The following is a 21,334-nucleotide window of genomic DNA, read 5'->3' as shown; positions in this document are numbered from 1 at the left end:
TAGATTTTTGAACAGTACAGGGATTAAGGGTTATGGTGAGCGGGCGGGTAAGTGGAGCTGAGTCCACGAAAAGATCAGCCATGATCTTATTGAATAGCGGAGCAGGCTCGAGGGGCCGGATAGCCTTCTCCTCCTCCTAGTTCTTATGTTCTTGTCCTGCCAATTTCCTGATGTAGGATTCGAATCTTAACCTTGTGGGACACTGCTATCGCAGCCTCCAGTTGAGGTCTTGCTTTATTGATGACAGCCGGAGGAATTTTTGTTTTTAAGGGATTGATTTTTTTTCTTCTACATATTCACAGAATCACGGAATTGTTATGGTGCCGAAGGAGGCCATTTGGCCCATTTTGTTATTACAGTCTAACGAAGTGCTGAAGTTTTCTTTGAGGGCTGTTATTGTGGAGCTCACTCAGTGCGGCACAAGGATATTTGGACCTCTTCACAGCACCAAGGGGAGACGATGGCCTAGTGGTATTATCGCTCGACCATTGATCCAGAAACTCAGCTAATGTTCTGGAGACCTTGTTTTGAATCAACGCCACGGCAGATGGTGGAATTTGAACTAAACAAAAAAAATCTAACATTGCTGACCATGAAACCATTGCTGATTGTTGGAAAAATTCATCTGGTTCACTAATATCCTTTAGGGGAAGGAAATCTGCCATCCTTACCCAGTTTGGCTTACATGTGACTCCAGAGCCACAGCAATGTTGTTGACTTTCAACTGCTCTCGGGCAACTATGGATGGGCTATAAATGCCGGCCCAGCCAGCGACGCCCATGTCCCATGAATAAATCAAAAAAATAGAACTAATAGCATCTGTTGGTCTCGGAGCTTAACATTACATGCAATGGTTAAGTCTTGGAGAGGCCACAGTGGAGATTTAATAGAACGGTACATTTGATAGAGAGTTGCAGATGTGTGGAGAGTGCAGAGAAGCAGTGGTTGTTATCTGAGTGCAGAGCTGATTAAGGGGAGATCATAGAATCATAGAACCCCTACAGTGCAGAAGGAGACCATTCGGCCCATCGAGTCCGCATCGACAACAATCCCACCTAGGCCCTATTCCATTAACTCCGCATATTTACCCCGCTAATCCCACTAACCCTACGCATCCCAGGACACCAAGGGGAAATTTAGCATGGCCGATGCATCAAACCCACACACCTTTGGGCTGTGGGAGGAAATCAGAGCACCCGGAGGAAACCCACGCAGACAAGGGGGAGAACGTGCCGACCCCAAGCAGATAGTGACCCAAGCTGGGAATTGAACCCAGGTCCCTAGGACTGTGAGGCAGCAGTGCTAACCACTGTGCCACCGTGCCACCCAGATTTAACAGTGCAGCTCAAAATCCTAAGGGGATTTGATAGAGTAAATGAGGAGAAACCATTTCCAGTGGCAGAAGGGTCAAAAGCCAGGGGTCACAGATTTAAGATGATCAGCAGAATAACCAGGGGAGAAAGAGAACGTTAGTTATCTAAGCTGAGTTGCTGTGATCTGGAATGTTTTGCCTGTAAGGATAATGGAAACAGATTCAATAGTGACTTTCAGAAAAGAATTCTTGAAAGAGGAAACAACAGGGTTAGGCGGAAGTGCAGGAAGGTGAACTCATCAGAAATCTCTAGCAAAGAGCCAGCACAGATACGATGGAACAAATGGCCTCAATTTGTGCGGCATCCTTCTTTGGGTCGATAATTAAACATTTAAATTTGACTATTGCTGACAACAGACACATCTGGCCTCAGCTTTTTGAAAGAATGCCAAATTCCAAATGATCACATCAATTTATACTTTTAATCGGTCAGTAAATGCATTCGGCCTAATTGAGTATCGCATGTTTTTGTTGCGACTCTGAATCTGGCTCACTGAACAAGGGTGGGAATGGACCCTTTTGCATAGCCGTGTGTGCTTAATGCTTCTGTCAAGATCCGATCGCCTTCATTGCAGTCTTGTGAAAGTCTTGAGCGCCTATTGTACATAGAGACCATGAGACATAGGAGCAGAATTAGGCCACTCGGCCCATCGAGTCTGCTCTGCCATTCAATCATGGCTGATATTTTTCTCATCCCCATTCTCCTGCCTTTTCCCCATAACCCTGAACCCTTTATTAATCAAGAACCTATTTATCTCTGTCTTAAAGTTCAATTCTTCATTCATGGAACTTGAGTTGTGAATTATATTTAGATATGTAATATATTTGGAAAATGATGGTGGTTTGAAATGCAACAGCAATTTGTACACTGCAAATCCCATGATTGGCAAATGCGCCATGACCAGATAATCTCCTCCTGATGTCAGCCGAGGGATAAATATTGGCCAGGACACCAGGGAGAACTCCTCTGCTAATCCTCAAAAATAGCGGCGTGGGATCATTTACACCCTCCTGAAAGGACAGATTGGTTTAATGTCTCAGGTGACACTGCACTGGAGCTGAACAGTAATCATTGGCTGGGACTTTCTGGCCATTCCTGCCGGCGGGATCTTCTGATGAATGGAAACAATGGGAAACCCCACTGACAGCAGCGGGACTGGAAGATCCCACTGCCAGCCATCTCCGCCACGGGGGAGAAGCAGAAACTCCCGCCCATTATATTTTTGACTCCATCTATGCATCCCGCTGCCTCGGAAAAGCAGCCAGCATAATCAAGGACCCCACGCACCCCAGACATTCTTTCTTCCACCCCACCTTCTTCCGTCAGGAAAAAGATACAAAAGTCTGTGATCACTGTGATCAACTGAGTCAAGAACAGCTTCTTCCCTGCTGTCATCAGACTTTTGAATGGACCTACCTCGCACTAAACTGATCTTTCTCTACACCCTAGCTATGACTTGTAACACTACATACCGCACCCTCTCCTTTCCTTCTCCCCAATGTACTCTATGAATGGTATGTTTTGTCTGCATTCCGCGCAACAAACAATACTTTTCACCGTCTCCCAATACATGTGACAATAATAAATTAAATTAAATATTTCCATCTATGCTCGGTGAGCTAACGAGTTATGAATGAAAGAGTATGCATTGATATTGTACCTTTCACAACCTTGGGACACTTTCTGATTGCTTCCAGGCTGAAGGCGTACTTTTAGAAATAATCTCAGTGTTGTAACATGATTAATTGATTTACTGCACAGCTGTAATCTCTCAATGGTGAGATTGTATTGTATGGACAGTGTATTGTATGATACAAGGATATTCTGTACAGTGTTCCACATGTCACAAAGCTGTGAGACTCCTATTGCTAACCAGAGCAATATAATATTGTCTGCTGCCCTCTGCTGACGTTGTTGTGCTCTGCAGACTTTGATTGCTTCTGTTTTTTCAATGTTGGATCGCAAATTTGTTCATTACTTTTTATCTTCAACGCTGTCCGGAGAACGGCAGAGAGTAGAGATTCATAGGCTGATGAACAGGTGAATGGATGAAAGCTTGGACCATAGTCGTAACCGTATTTGTACCAGCCAGCAGGGTGGTGAGGTCGGAGTGGCAGGAGGGGTTAATGGGCTCCTCCAACCTGCACAATTAAGGTGGGTCACCCCCATTCCCAGTGAACGAGAGCTGGATGTCAACCCAGAATTCAGAGAGGGGACCATGTGGAGCAGGAGAATGAACCATGAATCTTCAGTTTGCCAAGCCAAAGGCTTCCCCTGATAATATCGGGTGACTCTAACCCTCCAGTGTTTGACTGGATTCTCAAAGTAATCCATGCCATCAAAGTGGGGCCTGCTTTTTAGGTCACATCCTGGAGTTCTTTATCTTTCCAGTTGCAGTAAGTAGTCTCACAACACCAGGTTAAAGTCCAACAGGTTTATTTGGTAGTATGAGCTTTCGGAGCGCTGCTCCTTCATCAGGTGAGTGCAGGATTTGTTTCACAAACAGGGCAATATATAGACACAAACTCAATTACAAGATAATGGTTGGAATGCAAGTCTTAACAGATAATCAAGCCTTTACAGGTACAGACAATGCGAGTGGAGGGAGGGTTAAGCACAGGTTAAAGAGATGTGAATTGTCTCAAGCCAGGACAGTTAGTGAGATTTTGCAAGCCCAGGCAAGTCGTGGGGGTTACATATAGTGTGACATGAACCCAAGATCCCAGTTGAGGCCGCCCTCATGTGTGCGGAACTTGGCTATCAGTTTCTGCTCAGCGATTCTGTGTTGTCGTGTATCTTAAAGAACGCCTTGGACAACGCTTACACGAAGATCAGAGGCTGAATGCGCTTGACTGCTGAAGTGTTCCCCGAACACTCCTGCCTGATGATTGTTGAGCGGTGTCCATTCAGCCATTGTATTCATCTTTCCAGTTGAGAAGGAAAGAAGCATTGCTTCCATTTGGTTCTGCAAAAGGCGGTACAGCAAAGTAAGCGGCCGTGGAATTAGGAGCCCCAACATCTTTAGGTTAAAGATTAAGTTTATTTATTAGCGTCACAAGTAGGCTTGCATTAATACTGCAATGAAGTTACTGTGAAAATCCCCTATTCGCCACACTCCAGCGCCTGTTTGGGTACACTGAGGGAGAATTTTGCATGGCCAATGCACCCTAACCAGCACATCTTTGGGTGTGGGAGGAAATCGGAGCACCCGGAAGAAACACACACACACATGGGGAGAATGTGCAAACTCCACACAGATAGTGACCCAAGCCAGGAATTGAACCCAGATCCCCGGTGCTGTGAGGCAGCAGTGCTTGCCACTGTGCTGCCCCAGGTCAGAACAGATAAGGACAATGAAGAAGATCGGTGCCCAAAAGGTTGTATTTGTGTTATGCCTTCAGCTGAATGGAATATCCCAAGGCGCTACGCAAAGGGCAGAACAAAGCAGAATATGAGACTGAGCCACATAAAGAGATAATTGGGCAGATGTCCAAAAACTTGGACAAAGAGGTAGCTTTTAAGGAGTGTCTTAGAGGAGGAAAATGAAGTGTGGGGGGGGGGGGGGGAATTCCAGAACTGAGGACCTTGACAGATGACAATAGGGTCACCACTGGTGATGCAATTAACTCCATCAAGAAAGTTGAAAAGGGTAGAGTTAGATGAGCACCAGATCATAGAATCCTACAGTGCAGAAGAAGGCCATTCGGCCCATCGAGTCAACATCAACTTTCCAGCAGAGCATCTTACCCAGGCCCTATTCCCGTAACCCCATGTATTTACCCTGCTAATCCCATAACCTACACATCTGTACATTAAGGGGCAATTTAGCACGGCCAATCTACCTAACCTGCACAGCTTTCGGACTGTGGGAGGAAACCCACGCAGACACGGGGAGAACGTGCAAACTCCACACAGACAGTCTTCCAATGCTGGAATGGAACCCGGGTCCCTGGTGCTGTGAGCAGTGCTAGCCATATCTCGGGAGGGTTCTGGGGCCGGGGGAGATGATACAGATCGGGAGGGGGGAGGCCATGGATGGTTGTGTAAGTAAAGATGGGAATTTGAAAATCACTGCATTGCCAGGCTGAGAGCTAGTGTAGGCCAGCCTGTGCAGGGGTGAAAGGATGAATGGGGCTTGATAGCTAAAACATGCAAAGCAAATGCAAATGCATTGAGGAATAAACCATTCATATTACAGTCTAGAATAAGAAGCAGCTAGCTTATTGAGTTGGTGTCGGTCTACATGGGTTCATAAGTGTAGTGTCTCAGTTGGTAGTAATCTCACTATTGGGTCAGAGGTTTGTAGGTTCAAGCTTCACTGTGACACATCAGCTTATAAACCTGGACTGCCCCGTTCTGGGTGAGAAGATAAACTGAGATCCGCCTAGTTGCTTGCTTCATAAAACCGTGCAGGGAAGAGTAGGCAGGTCACTTGCCAGTACAGTCCTCCCTCTATCAATAACAAACATGGTTATTCATCTCATTACTGAATATGGCATGCATTTGATGGGCTGAATGGCCTTTCTACATGCCAATATGACTCTCTGGATCTTTATTGCTACAGAATGACCTCTTGTTTGCACACACTCCAAAAGTATTTGGCTGTGTGAAACTTCTTTAGCGATTTAAGTGTCCAATAACAATTTTTATACGTTCAATCTAGCAGATACAACATGAAACGTTTTAGTGCATCAAGTTGTTTTATAGTTTTATGGTTGCTGGGCCTCATTATTTGGAGAGTACTATTATTGGATTGCAGTTTAAATTGTAAAGCTTCTTTGAAATTGCCTTCAAAAAATGCTCTGCAATCAGATGCTCTGTACTTAGTGTAAGTTAACAGCCATGCTGTAATCAAAGCCGATTTGTCAGCTCCACACTGTAGTCCTGGCAGTTTTTTCCCTCTATTTTATTCCCCCTTTCCTTACCTTTTCTCTCCTTTTTCTCAATTTTATCTCTCTCCCACCCATCTCCCCCCCCCCCTCCCCCCACATCTTCATCTGTCACAGCTTACCCTCTGATTTCAGCTTCTCTGCCATTTGGCCATTCACACCTTGTATTCTCTCTATGGACTGCCATTCGCAGCCTTTCCCCTGGTTTTTGTGGCTGTGACTCGTCTCTCATTCCCTCACCCCACAGTATAAATATTTCCCACTTTTTCTATGCCTTTTAGCTTTGACAAAGGGTCGTCTGGACTTGAAGCTCTTTTCTCTCCTGACAGATGCTGCCCGACCTGCTGAGATTTTTCAGTGTTTTTTCTTTTGGTTTCAGATTCCCGCATCTGCAGTAGTTTACTTTTATCCTGGCAGATTTTTGTTCCACACTGACTTCTTTCTTCCAAATTGCATGGCAGAGAGGGAGGTTGGTGCACTTTCTAACTGTGCCTCACTCGCACTTTACTACAGAATGGTGCATGGGAGTGGGAGGACTCAATGTATCTGGAGGACACGATTTTCATGTTATTTAACATTAATAGCCATTAGGTTTAAGGTTACCTCTTAATTTACTTGCCTGGTGCTGACCTTTTTTTTGCCGGAAGTGTATTTGAGTCCTTGCTGTCGATAGTGGGCACCTTGATGTTATCATAGAATCTCTACAGTGCAGAAGGAGGCCATTTGGCCCATCGAGTCTGCACCCACTTTCTGACAGAGCATCTTATCCAGGCCCACCACCCCACGCTGCACCTTATCCCCAAAACCCGTGCATTTGTCATGTGCTAGTCCATCTAACCTACACGTCTTGGGACACTAAGGGGCAATTTAGCATGGCCAATCCACCTAACCTGCACATCTTTAGACTGTGGGCGGAAACCGGTGCGTCCGGAGGAAACCCACGCAGACACAGGGAGAACGTTCAAATTCCACACAGACAGTCACCCAAGGCCAGAATCGAAACCAGGTCCCTGGTGCTGTGAAGCAGCAGTGTGAACTCACCTGGTGAAGGAGCAGCGCTCCGAAAGCCCGTGATTCCAAATAAACCTGTTGGACTTTAACCTGATGTTGTGAGACTTCTTACTGTGCCCAATAGTTTAGCCACTGAACCCAGAATCTCATCACTGTGATAGTCACAAGGTGCAGGCACTTAACAGGACAGTTCACTGAACCTATTTCGGCTGTAATTAGCAATTTGAAATGCTCTGCGCTAATAACAGCGTAAGTACTTACTGAACAACTAAAAATAAAGTACTTGGGCACCCTTGTAATGAACCCTTGTGATGGGGCGGGATGGTGGCACAGTGGTTGGCACAGTGGTTAGCACTGCTGCCTCACAGCGCCAGGAATCCGGGTTCGATTCCCGGCTTGTGTCACTGTGAGGAGTTTGCACGTTCCTCCTGTGTCTGCGTGGGTTTCCTCCGGGTGCTCAGGTTTCCTCCCACAGTCTGAAAGACGCGCTGGTTAGGTGCATTGGCTGTGCTAAATTCTCCCTCAGTGTACCCGAACAGGTGCCGGATTGGGACGACTAGGGGATTTTCACAGTAACTTCATTGCCGTGTTAATGTAAGCCTTACTTGTGACCAGTAAATAAATAAATAAACTTTAACTCTGATGTTGATGACAAATGGTTAGTACGACATAAACAGGTACCCATTGTATGGGGGGGGGGGAAGAGTTTGTGGGGGGGGAGTTTGGAGGGGGGGGAAGAGTTTGGAGGGGGGGGAGAGTTTGGAGGGGGGGGAGAGTTTGGAGGGGGGGGAGAGTTTGGGGGGGGGGGGAGAGTTTGGGGGGGGGGGGAAATCTACCCCAGCAATTTCCAGTATTGTACATTCTGCCACACAAGCTGTGTCCTAATCCAGGTTTTGTTGGGTTGCCCGTTACTGAATACAAAAGCTTTTTTTTCTATTAATTTATGGGACGTGGCCATCGCAGACTGACCAGCATTGATTGCCCATCCCTCGTTGCCTTTGAGAAGGCGTTGCTTGCTAGGCCACTTCAGAGGGCAGTTGAGAGTCAACTACATTGGTGATAATTTTGACCAAGTGTTATGTTTATTTGGATGCTGGACTGGAGATGTATTTGTACATAAACGTTGTGCTAGAGAAAGCAATATTCACAACACTGATGTATTATTTCTTGAATGGGAACCAAGGTTCTTCATTTACTAATGTTGTTTTCTCTTCCATGGCACAGGTTGACGGTGCTACGGTTTAACACGGGCTGTTGGGTTGAGAGACGGCGCTGATGGGGGACACAGGATCGCGGCGTTCCACTCTGGTCTCCAGGCTTCCCATATTCCGACGGAGCACCTCAAAAAGGCGCGACTCCCTCCCGTCCTCCCCGTCCTCCGCCACCAATGGGGTCCACACCTCCTCCCCATCCAGCACCAACTCTAGCTCCAGCAGTATGGGAAAGCGCAGGAACATCTTCCGCACTGCCTCCATTGGTTTCCACAGCAAGAAGGCTCACGAGCATCGGGCGGAGGCCCGTGAATCCAACCTGACTTTCTGCAACGGGGTTCAGTCCCCGGAAAGTTCCAGCCAAAAGGAGCATATTGAAGAGGGCGTCCGGACGAAGAGCAGGCACTCGTTTGGGTTAAGTGTCCCGCGGAGTAAAAAGATCACCCGCTCGATGACGGAGGACTTTGAGAAGGGGAAGGACCTGTCCAGCAACAAGAATGTTTTCATGAACTGCATCAGCTCGGGCAGGTCCAGCGTCGACGAGGGCGATGATTCCGGCTTTCCCGACGACCACAGCAGGCGTTCCGCCAAGCACTCCAGCCGGAAGCTGCTGCCCAAGTCCTTCTCCACGCACTACAAATTCTCGAAACACGTCGCGCAAAACCCATCGATAATGGCGGCGGACCAGCCCAAGGTGTCGCCAGAGGCCAGCAAAGCCACGGTGAGGGGGCCCGTGATCGAGGAATGCTCAAAGTATCTGCAGGTGGAGAACACAGAAGGCTCCTTGCATTCGCCTCTGCTTTCGAGCGACAACACGACGATACTGACCCCTTCGGAATTCGTGCCAATATCGGCTGACTCGGTCTCCGAGGCTGATAAGGAATTTCTAGTCTGCAGCGCCGCTGAAACGGTGCTGAACGTGACTGAGCCTGACCCCGCTGTCGCTACTACTACCTCCGTGAACGCACTCAGTCCCGCTGCTAACACCTTGACGTATGCTGACTGCAGTCACTTAAAAGAGACTGCTCTGCTTTCTGACGCAGAGATGCCCGAAACCCAATATCACCACACCCAACAAGCAACCCCTCAAATGGAAGAAAGTTCACTGATATTTGATTGCCTGGAAACAAAGGAGAACAGTAAGGGGGACACTCAGCGAAGGCTGTCCAAAGCTGCCACTGACAGAGTATCTCCCATTACACACGAACTGTCATCGACGCAAAACGGCCTGGGTGTGACAAATCTTTCCACTGAGCAGATCTATAAGTTAGCCATCACAAACTCCATACCCATGATTAAACCTCAGGAGCAATGCCATGGAACATCTCACTCAACAGGTACGAACCGCGTCTGCGCTTGCAATATCTTGCATTTAGAATTCTTATCCTTGATTTTATAGTCCCATTCCTCCATATTTGTGTAAGCTCCTCCAGCCCTACACTACTCCAGGGGCATAGAATCCCGGCAGTGCAGAAGGAGGCCATTCAGCCCATCAAGCCTGAACCGGCAACAATTCCACCTAGGCCCTATCCCCTTACTCCCATCTATTTACCCTGCTAATCCCCTTGACACGAAGGGGCAATTTAGCATGGCCAATGCACCTAACCTGCACATTTTTGGAGGAAACCGGAGCACCCGGAGGAAAGCCACGCAGACAGGGGGAGAACGTGCAAACTCCACACAGGATCTCTGCACTCTGCTAATTTTGGTTATTTGTTTGATTTTCATCCCACCGTCACACGTACTTGCTTAATTCAATAAATCCGTAATCACATTCCTCCTTTGGTATGGGAGGAGCTTACACAAATATGGAGGAATGGGACTATAAAATCAAGGATTCTTTGAGATTTCCAACGATCGATCATTTGAATCCCAAGATGAGATTGCAGCCTTGCAATCTCCCCAGTGTATACTGTAACTTTTATCAAGAAACCTTTAACATGTAATTTACGCAATCCCTTTTTGAGACCTCATCTGGAGTATTGTGGGCAGTTTTGGTCTCCTTACCAAAGGAAATTGAGGAAGTGCAAGGAAGATCCACCAAATTAATTCTGGGGTTGGAGGGACTGTCCCATGAGGAGAGATTCAATAGACTGGGCTTTTATTCTCTGGAGTTTAGAAAAATGAGAGGTGACCATGTTCAAAAATGCAAAATTCCTCCAGGGCTTGACGGGGTAAATGCAGAAAGGATGTTTCCTCTGGCTGGGTGGATCGAGAACCAGGAGACGAGGAATCAGTATAAGGGGTGGTTAGGGGTGGTCATTTAGGACTGAGATGTGGAGGAATTTCTTCACCCAGAGGGTGGTGAATCTTTGGAATTCTCTACCCCAGAGGGCCATGTGTGCTCAGTCATTGAATATGTTCAAGGCAGGGATCGATAGGTTTCTACACATTAAAACATCGAGGGATATGAGAATAGTGCAGGAAAATGTGGTTGACGTCGAAGATGGGCCATGATCTCATTAAATGGTGGGCTGAATGGCCTACTCTTGCTCCTGTTTCTTATGCTCTTAATGCACAACGGAAGGAGCATTTCCATTCAGAATGAAATCACAAAAATGTCAGTACGAGAGTTTGATTTTCTGTGGCTGGGTAGACGACTTTGCACTCCATAATGTTTGGGTGGTTTGATTGAGTTTTGCATTCTGTAATGGCTTTGGCTACAAAGAATAGATTTGCCTCATTCACTTGCATTTATTGAGGGGGACACAGGCAAACATCCACTGATAAAAGTTTGGAGTAAGAAGGCTCACAACACCAGGTTAAAATCCAACACCTTTATATGGAATCATGAGCTTTCGGAGTGCTGATATTTACCTGATGAAGGGGCAGCGCTCCGAAAGCTCATGATTCCAAATAAACCTGTTGGACTTTAACCTGGTGTTGTGAGACTTCTTACTGGGCCCACCCCAGTCCAACGCCGCATCTCCACATCAAAGATTTGTAGAAAAGTGTGGAGTAAGCGCTGCGTGGACGGACTTCACAAGGAATCTTTCATAAAGAAAGAACTTGCGTCTCACAACCTCAGGACATCTCAAAGGATCTTTGCAGCCAATTATTAGATCTGAATTATGGGTAAGATACAAATGGCATTTCAGAAATTAAATGGCTTCATGGAAATTGGGCTTCGTTTTTCCTGATAGCTTTCTCGCATACTTAGAAATATATAAACATTTACCAGCCAAAGAGCCTTTAGAAAAACAAGTTTATTTTTCATGACATTGAACTTAGTGGACCATGGATGGAGGAGATATCATTTTAGTTCTGAATGATGGAGCTGGTATTGTTCTCCGCAGAGCAGAGAAGGTTCAGGAGCAGTTAATAGACGTGTTGAAAATTGAAGGTTTCCGGTAGAGGTGGCAGGGAGACAATGTTCCCATTGACAGGGCAGTCGGTGACAAGAGAACAGCAATTTACGATAATTAGTTAAATAAAAGCTAGGAGGAAATTAGAGTTATTTCTTTACCCAGTGAATTAACTTGAAGTGCACTGCCTAAACAATGTGGAAGTAGATTTGATTGCAAGTAGAATTGGATATGTACTTACAAAAGCTATACTAGCTGGGCTATGGCACTTTACAAACCTGCAACCTGTACCACTTAGAAGGATGAGGGGAACAGCACTCAAGTCAAAGTTTATTTATTAGTCACAAGTAGGCTTACATTAACACTGCAACAAAGTTACTGTGGAAATCCCCTAGTCGCCACACTCCGGCACCTGTCTGGGTACACTGAGGGAGAATTTAGCATGGCTAATGCACCTAACTAGCACGTCGTTCAGACTGTGGGAGGAAACTGGAACACCCGGAGGAAACCCAAGCAGAAACGGGGAGAATGTGCAAACTCTACACTTACAGTGACCCAAGCCGGGAATTGAACCCGGGTCCCTGGCGCTGTGAGGCAGCAGTGCTAGCCACTGTGCCACCCTATCTGCAGGTCTCCCTTCAAGTCGCACTACATTCTTGTTTGGAAATAGTGCACAGTTGTTTCGCTGTCACTGGCAAATTCCTGGAATTCCCTTCCTGTGGATCAGAGCAGTTCAAGAAGGTGGCTCACTCCCATCTTCTCAGGGCAATGAGCAATGGACCTGCACCGGTTCTTCAAAAGATCTATCTGATTTTTGTTAGTGATTCATGGGAGGTAGACATCACTGGCAAGGTTAGCATAGGCGGCACAGTAGCACAGTGGTTAGCACTGCTGCTTCACAGCTCCAGGGTCCCGGGTTCGATTCCCGGCTCGGTTCACTGTCTGTGTGGAGTTTGCACATTCTCCTCGTGTCTGCGTGGGTTTCCTCCGGGTGCTCCGGTTTCCTCCCACAGTCCAAAGATGTGCAGGTTAGGTTGATTGGCCAGGTTAAAAATTGCCCCTTAGAGTCCTGAGATGCATAGGTTAGAGGGATTAGCGGGTAAAAATATGTGGGAGTAGGGCCTGGGTGGGATTGTGGTCGGTGCAGACTCGATGGGCCGAATGGCCTCCTTCTGCACTGTAAGGATTCTATGATTCTATTCTATGTTTTACTGCCGATAAAGGCAAAATACCACAGATGCTGGAATCTGAAACAAATACAGAAAGTGCTGGAAAATCTCAGCAAGTCAGACAGCATCTGTGGAGAGAGAATAGAGCCAATGTTTTGAGTCTGGATGACCCTTCGTCACAGCTGTGTGGCTGTGAAAGCGTGTTTTGGTAAACACCTTGTCAACCGCCAGGAGGGAAATGGAAAGTAATCAAGTTGGACAGGGTGAAAGAGACAAACGGAAATTCTCTCAGAGAGAAGAGCACAGTAAGAAGTCTCACAACACCAGGTTAAAGTCCAACAGGTTTATTTGGGAGCACAAGCTACAAGCTTTTGAAGTACTGCCCCTTCATCAGGTGAGTGGGAGTTCTGTTCGCAAACAAGGCATATAAAGACACACACTCAATTTACAAAATAATGGTTGGAATGCGAGTCTTTACAGGTAATCAAGTCTTAAAGGTACAGACAATGTGAGTGGGGAGAGGGTTAAGCACAGGTTAAAGAGATGTGTATTGTCTCCAGCCAGGACAGTTAGTGAGATTTTGCAAGCCCAGGCAAGTCATGGGGGTTACAGATAGTGTGACATGGACCCAAGATCCCGGTTGAGGCCGTCCTCATGTGTGCGGAACTTGGCTATCAGTCTCTGCTCAGCGACTCTGCGTTGTCATGTGTCGTGAAGGCCGCCTTGGAGATCGCTTACGGGTAAGAAAGCCTGTGGCTTGTGCTACCAAATAAACCTGTTGGACTTTAACCTGATGTTGTGAGACTTCTTACTGTGCTTACCCCAGTCCAACGCTGGCATCTCCACATCAGAGAGAAAGGCAGCACTTCTTCAGGGAAGGCATTCCTGGAAGAGAAGTGGCAGTGAGTTAAACACTGAGCTGTGACCATGAGTCATCTAGACTTGAAACATTGGCTCTATTCTATCTCCACAGATGCTGTCAGACCTGCTGAGATTTTCCAGCATAATCATAGAATCATACAGTGCAGAAGGAGGCCATTCGGCCCATCGAGTCTGCACCGACCACAATCCCACCCAGCCTCGATCCCCATAACCCCATGCACCTATCCTAGCTGGTCCCCCTGACACCAAGGGGCAATTGAGCATGGCCAATCCACCTAACCCGCATATCTTTGGACTGAGAGAGGAAATCAGCACCCGCAGGAAACCCATGCAGACACGGGGAGAACGTGCAAACTCCATACAGACAGTGACGCAAGCCGGGAGTCGAACCCGGATCCCTGGTGCTGTGAGGCAACAGTGCTAACCACTGTGCCGCCATGCAGCCTGTTTTCCGTTTTTGTTTCAGATTCCAGCATGTGCAGCATTTTGCCTTTATCGACAGTAAACACCAGCCTTGCCAGTGGTTTCTACCTCCCATGAGTAACTAAACAACAATCAGAGAGCTCTTTTGAAGAACCGGTGCAGGTCCGATGGCCCAAATGGCCTTCTCTATGCTTTTTGATTCTATGGTGTAAAATGGGCAATGCCATATTACTTATACACCACATGGGAATTTCTTCTCCATTGAAGGCAGTGGAAGGGAAGTAACTCACTTCTGCACCTATTTCACGCTGCGGCTTAAGTGGTCATTAAAAGTAATCAGGTAAACGTGTGATAAAGTAGGAGTTACGGGATGTAAAGCCAAGTTTGGAGAGAATGGGAGGCTGAAAACATGACAGTAGTTGGCAAGAATGGAGAAGATGAGAGGAACCATCAAATTATTGCTTTGATTCATTATTGTTCCATGTATTGAGATACAAGTGTTGCACGCTATAGAGTCAAAACATACCGTTCGTAGAGTACAAAGGGGAGAAGGGTAGGGTGCAGGATATAGTGTTGCAGTTACAGGTAAGGTGAAGAGAAAGATCAGCTTAATATGTGATATTGCTGTCACAATTTTGAGGTGCAAGGAATAATGTAGAGGTATGTGCAACTATGGTTGAAAAATTGACGCCAGGTCCCACAGGAGTGAGTCTCGTGCTGTATCAGTGCTAGAAACAAGCTCACATTTTCAGATATTATGCTTTTCTTCCATTTGGTTGGGATACAACTCTAAAAGAAACTGGTTTCTTGATAGAGAACGGGGTTGTCAGTGATCTATTTGACAATTCCACATCAAGGACAGATTAGAGCAAAAATCAGGGGTAATAATAATCTTTCCAGCTATTTGAGGTCAAGAGGTCACCATATTTTCATAATCCTATGTTAACAACACATGAGATGAATGAACCGGCCAAGTTTGGAGAGAATGGGAAAGACTTCAAAATCAGCAAATCTGCCACATTTATGCATCTATTTGCATAGTTACATATAGTTTCCACCAAACGCAAGTTGACAAAATGCGAAGATCACAGCTCTTGAGAACTGACGGCTCTTTGTAAATAACTTATGAGTAACAGCACTCACTTGCTTGATCTTTTCACCACTGCGTGAGCTTGGCTAAACTCTTGATTAAAAATTTAATGTGATGAAATATGCAGGATGGGTTGACTGGAGGTAAAGCAGGAGTCACCAACTCCGAATCTGGAGCAACTCGCAACCCAGTGCAGTTCAGGACAATGCATTTCAGGAAGAATGTTGAGGCCTTGGAAAAGGTGCCAAGAGATTTCCTTGAGTGGGAACAGGGCTGAGGGAATTCGTGACATGGGGAGACTAGAGAAGGTGGGATTACTCTCTTTAGAGCAGAGAAGGATAATCAAAGATTTTTACCGAGGAGTTTTAAAATTATAAACTGCTTTTGTTAGAGCAGATTGGAGAAACTCCTTGAATGGCAGGAGGGTCAGTAACCTCAGACAGAGATTTAAGATAATCTCGAACAAGAGGTCTTAGAAGTTTCATAGAATCCCTACAGTCCAGAAGGAAGTCATTTGGTCCATCGAGTCTGCACCGACCACAATCCTACCCAGGCTTTATACCCATAACCCTATTTATTTACCCTACTAACCCCCCTGACACTAATCAACCTAACTCGCACATCTTTGGAGAGTGGGAAGAAACCGGAGCACCCGTACGAAACCCACGCAGACACTGGGAGAATGTGCAAACTCCACACAGTCACCCAAGCCGGGAATCGAACGCGGGTCCCTGGTGCTGTGAGGCAGCAATGCCACCGTACTGCCCCAGGTATAAATTGAGAGGCAGTAGATTTAAAACTGAAATGAGGAGGAATTACTTCTTGCAGAGGATGGTGAATTTGTGGAACTCACTGCCCCATAGCACGGTGGAGTCTTGAATCATTAAATGGTTTCACAAAGGAAATAGATATATTTCTGATAAAACAAAAATGGGTTAAAAGGATATGGGGAACAAGTAGGGAGGTGGATTTGAGACCAGGGAGAGATCAGCTATGATCTGATTGTATGGTGGAGCAGGCTCGAAGGGTTGAATTGCCTCCTTCTGCTCCTAATTCCTACGTTCCTATGTTATTGACTGCAGAGCCAGAGATGAGGTCAGGTTCTTTTCTATATATGGCGAATTTTGATCTGGGATACATTGTCCGAAATGATCATGGAAACAGATTCTGCCATGACTTGCAAAAGGGACATTGATAAACACTTGAAGGGAGAAAATTGCAGGGCTAACGGGAAAGAGCAAGGAGAATGGGACTAATTTAATAGTTCTTCCATGAAGCCAGCATTAATGCCATCAGGCAAATGGCCTCCTTCTGTGCTCTATCATTCTGTGATTCTAGAATTCAAAACCAGCGAAAAAGAGTCACTAATAATTTATAACAAGTGATTAGATGAGAACATTTCACTATCATGAACTTCCTAGGCTTAAAGTTAATTAGTCGTTTGGTAGTACAGAACTTGAGTTATGCCATAAAAAGAGACATTCTGATCAAAGCTTTTGGCCATGCATTGATTGACTGTTTGGCTAAGGCATTGCCACGGGGAATGAACCAGGGAATGGCTGTTCCCCAAGCTATTGATGAGTTGAAAAAGGTGCAACGTGTGGAGATGGTCCTTCTTTCTGCCGTGTGTGTGAATACTGTTAAGGGAACAGCTAATGGTAAATGTCGAGTTGTTCAAATCCCAGAAGGGAAACTTGAAAGAGCTGCCCTCAACTGTGTTTGCAATTTGTATAGTACGAGGAGAAGTCTGAAATCCAGAATATTATGTCCTTGATTCTTTATGATGATTTTAATAAAGTAAATATTTATTAAGAAACAATAAAGTAAAATAAACTACGATGATGGTTTTTACACAGTATCACTATTTAAACAATTCCAAAAAATCTTAACTACTTCCAGAGCTAACTCCCCTCCCAATCTATTCTAAATACCTTATAGATTTTAAGATCTATAACAATCCAATAAATGTTACCACACAATGCAGTTACGTCTCTTGGGGTTGCTTTTGAGGCAAATCAGCTGTGTGTTTTTCAGATTAGGCTTCCTTCTCACACAATGTTTTGTTTGTATCTTAAAGACTTGATTAGTTGTAAGTATTCGCATTCCAACCATTATTCATGCAAATTGAGTTCATGTCTTTATATGCCCTGTTTGTGAACAGAATTCCCATTCACCTGAAGAGGGGGCTTGGAGCTCCGAATGCTTGTGTGGCTTTTGCTACCAAGTAAACCTGTTGGACTTTAACCTGGTGTTGTTAAACTTCTTACTATGTTTACCCCAGTCCAACGCCGGCATCTCCACATCATACTTGGAGACAACCAGCTATTCTTGCTGTTGGCTGAGATCTAACAAAAAAGCTCCATGCACAGGTTTCAAGATCTCCTTAAATATTTTTTTCCCTCTTTGATCTTTCCCTTAACTGACCTGATTTCTTTAGTGAAATCCCTACATTGCAGGAAGAGGCCATTAGGTCCATCAAGTCTGCACCAACTCTCAAAGAGCATCCCACCCAGGCCCACCCCCTCTCCATCCCTATAACCGTACGCATCTACCATGGCTAATCCACCGAACCCACACATCTTGGGACTCTAAAGGGGCAATTTAGCTGCACTCTCCCAGACTTAATTACTTTCATCTCCTTATTTTAGATTTTAGAGCTTCAAAGAGAAGTAAACTCCTTCCCTATGACACCTTTCCTTCGCACCTTGCATCTCTTCCTTTGAACTCTTAACAACCCATTCATGTCCTGTGTCCATTGTTACTAAATTGCCTTAGGTAAACATCTGTTTGCAGTGCTACTAAGCTCGCTAACATATTGAATGCATGAGTTCCATTCACACTGTCACTCTGCCCTTGCCTTAATCAGCCTACTCACATTTTCCCACAGTTTAAAATATACGACCAAACGCAACCCACAGAATATATTCCAATTTTTTGGATTTCTCCAATATTTTCATGACAATATATGTAGCTTCTCGTATGCGTAAATGAACCATACTGTGAGCCCAATTGATAATCTTGAATTCACAGTTATTATAATTCTTAGCGCAATCAAGATTGTTTAGCAAGTGCTGTCCTTTTGCGGAAACCCATCTAATGTTGGACACCATGGTTTTGAGTTTTGCAAGCGGGGGCAGGTTGGGTACCGTCAGTACTTTGCCTGTTGCAGAAAGCTGAAGATTGATAGTGTGGATGAGCAGAGAGATCTCGGTGTCCATCTGCATAGATCCATGAAAGTTGGCACCCAGGTTGATAGGGTTGTTAAGAAGGCGTACGGTGTGTTAGCTTTTATTGGTAGAGGGATTGAGTTTCGGAGCCATGAGGTCATGCTGCAGCTGTACAAAACTCTGGTGCGGCCGCAATTGGAGTATTGCGTACAGTTCTGGTCGCCGCATTATAGGAAGGATGTGGAAGCATTGGAAAGGGTGCAGAGGAGATTTACCAGGATGTTGCCTGGTATGGTGGGAAGGTCTTATGAGGAAAGGCTGAGGGACTTGAGGCTGTTTTCATTCGAGAGAAGAAGGTTAAGAGGTGACTTAATATAGGCATATAAGATGATCAGAGGATTAGATAGGGTGGACAGTGAGAGCCTTTTTCCTCGGATGGTGATGGCTAGCACGAGGGGACATAGCTTTAAATTGAGGGGTGAGAGATATAGGACAGATGTCAGAGGTAGGTTCTTCACTCAGAGTGGTAAGGGCGTGGAATGCCCTGCCTGCAGCAGTAGTGGACTCGCCAACATTAAGGGCATTTAAATGGTCATTGGAGAAACATATGGATGATATTGGAATAGTGTAGGTTAGATGGGCTTTAGATTGGTTTCACAGGTCGGCGCAACATCGAGGGCCGAAGGGCCTGTACTGCGCTGTAATGTTCTATGACTGCACAACGCTCAGTACCACTCAGAACTTCAGAACTCTATGTGGGCTTTTTAATATGATAAGCCTGTCATTGTGCTGTAAAGCCAACAAACCTGGTATCACACTGGCACTGAAATTCATACACCATGTTATTCACTTGTGTGATAAACACATCTTTCTGGCTTGACAGTATAGGAATTAGGAGCAGAAGTAGGCAAATTCAGCCCTTTGAGCCTGTGTTGCCATTCAATCAGATCATGGCTGATCTCTCCCTGGTCTCAAATCCACCTCCCCACCTGCTCCCCATATCCCTTTAACCCTTTTTTAAAAAATCAGAAATATATCTATCTCCTCCTTGAAACCATTTAATGATTCGCGCTATGGGGCAGCGAGTTCCACAAATTCACCACCCTCTGCGAGAAGTAGTTCCTCCTCATCTCAGTTTTAAATCTACCGCCTCTCAACCTATACCTACCTAGACTGCGGTATTCTGTTAATAGAGACTACCACTCCTGCTGTTACTGCACAGTAGCAGCGTGATCTGGCTAGCTTTGTCTGTTGCTCAGACTTTTGGGGTAATCGGAGGCAGACTGGGGACTTTTCAAGACTGAAAGTGGCAGCCTTAGGCCCATTCCTGAGTTTGTATGACACACAGTAAGCAATGATTTAATCAGCCATTATCCAGTAGGATGATGTGCCCTGTTTCAGCACCAAGCTTGTGAAAGAATTTCAATGCCAGCGTGCTGCTAGGTACGTAAGCCACACTTCCCAACAACTGACGGGTCACATCAAACAGCACATCTCCTTTGGCTGTTCCCAGCAGGCAAAGTACTTGACCATTCCCCACCAGCCCACACTTGCGAAACTCAAAAAAAAATCATAGAATTCTTACTGAGCAGAAGAGGCCATTTGGCCCATCAAGTCTGCACCGACTCTCCAACAGATTATTTCACCTAGGCCCTTCCCCTGTAACCCCACACATTTACCATGGCTAATCCATATAACCTACACATCTTTGGAGTGCAGGAGGAAACCGGAGTACCCGGAGGAAACTCACACCGACATGGGGAGAAAGTGCAGATCCACACAGACAGTTCATTCATTGCTCAATGAGTCTTTTTGCTTTCCAATTAGTGTAGGGAGGCCGTACGTCACAAGGATGGTTGTGTTGGGCGACTAATGGCCGGAATGTGGGGGCCAAGTCATGTGATGAAACCTCCAGGAATACATTTAATCGCAATTGTCAATCCTAAACCTAGAATCATAGAATAACTACAGTGCAGAAAGTGGCCATTCAGCCCATCGAGCCTGCACCAACAACAGTCCCACCCAGGGCCTATCCCCGTAACCCCTGCTAACACTGCTACTCCCCCTGACACTGAGGGGCAATCAAACTAATCCGCACACCTTGGAGTGTGGGAGGAAACCGGAGCACCCGGAGGAAACCCACGCCGACACGGGGAGAACGTGCAGACTCCACACAGGCAGTGACCCGAGGCTGGAACCGAACCCACATCCCTGGCGCTGTGAGGCAGCAATGCTAACCACTCTGCCATCGTGCTGCCCATAAACCTGCAATATGTCGGAAATAAAGCTTGAAAAATAATTAATATTGGATATTAAATTGTTTTTACTCACATCCTCCTTTTTAAATAACTTGAATAGAGAAGATATTGTACATAAAATGAATGTAGTATTGCGATTAGAGTAGAGGGCATTGTCGTGATGAGGGTCAAGGTGATTTTGAACTGGTGTCACGTCGATATCTATTTCTGAAGCAGGATCCACCTGCGAGAATGAAATTGTTACCTGTAGGTCAGTTGTTTTAACCTGTGCGTCTAGAACAAAGAACAATACAGCACAGGAACAGGCCCTTCGGCCCTCCAAACCCGTGCCGCTCCCTGGTCCAAACTAGACCACTCTTTTGTATCCCTCCATTCCCACTTCGTGTCTAAATCAAAAGGTTGCGAGTTCTAGCCTAGTCTCGCACATGAGCAAAAAAATCAAGCCGGATGCTCCAGTGCAGTACTGAGGGAGAGCTACACTATTGGAGGCTGTGTTTCGTGGGTGGCACAGCGGTTAGCACTGCTGTCTCACAGCGTCAGGGACCCGGGATCGCTT

General features: G+C 45.9%; 1 protein-coding gene across 4 annotated transcripts in view; it reads left to right on the top strand.

The window, feature by feature from the left end:
- The window catches only part of ccser1 (coiled-coil serine-rich protein 1), a 1,298,783-nt gene that overhangs the window by 225,918 nt on the left and 1,051,531 nt on the right, over positions 1-21,334 (top strand). For all 4 annotated transcript variants that reach the window (XM_078209035.1, XM_078209007.1, XM_078209017.1 and 1 more), the window contains exon 2: positions 8,498-9,821. In XM_078209035.1, the coding sequence (XP_078065161.1) occupies positions 8,549-9,821 (1,273 nt within the window). In that variant the 5' untranslated portion in view covers positions 8,498-8,548. The remainder of the gene's footprint in view (positions 1-8,497; positions 9,822-21,334) is intronic.

Source organism: Mustelus asterias, chromosome 1, assembly GCF_964213995.1.
Source record: "Mustelus asterias chromosome 1, sMusAst1.hap1.1, whole genome shotgun sequence".
NCBI classification, from domain to species: domain Eukaryota; kingdom Metazoa; phylum Chordata; class Chondrichthyes; order Carcharhiniformes; family Triakidae; genus Mustelus; species Mustelus asterias.
Note: the sequence above shows the minus strand (reverse complement) of the source record. Positions and strands in the feature narration are given on the sequence as shown.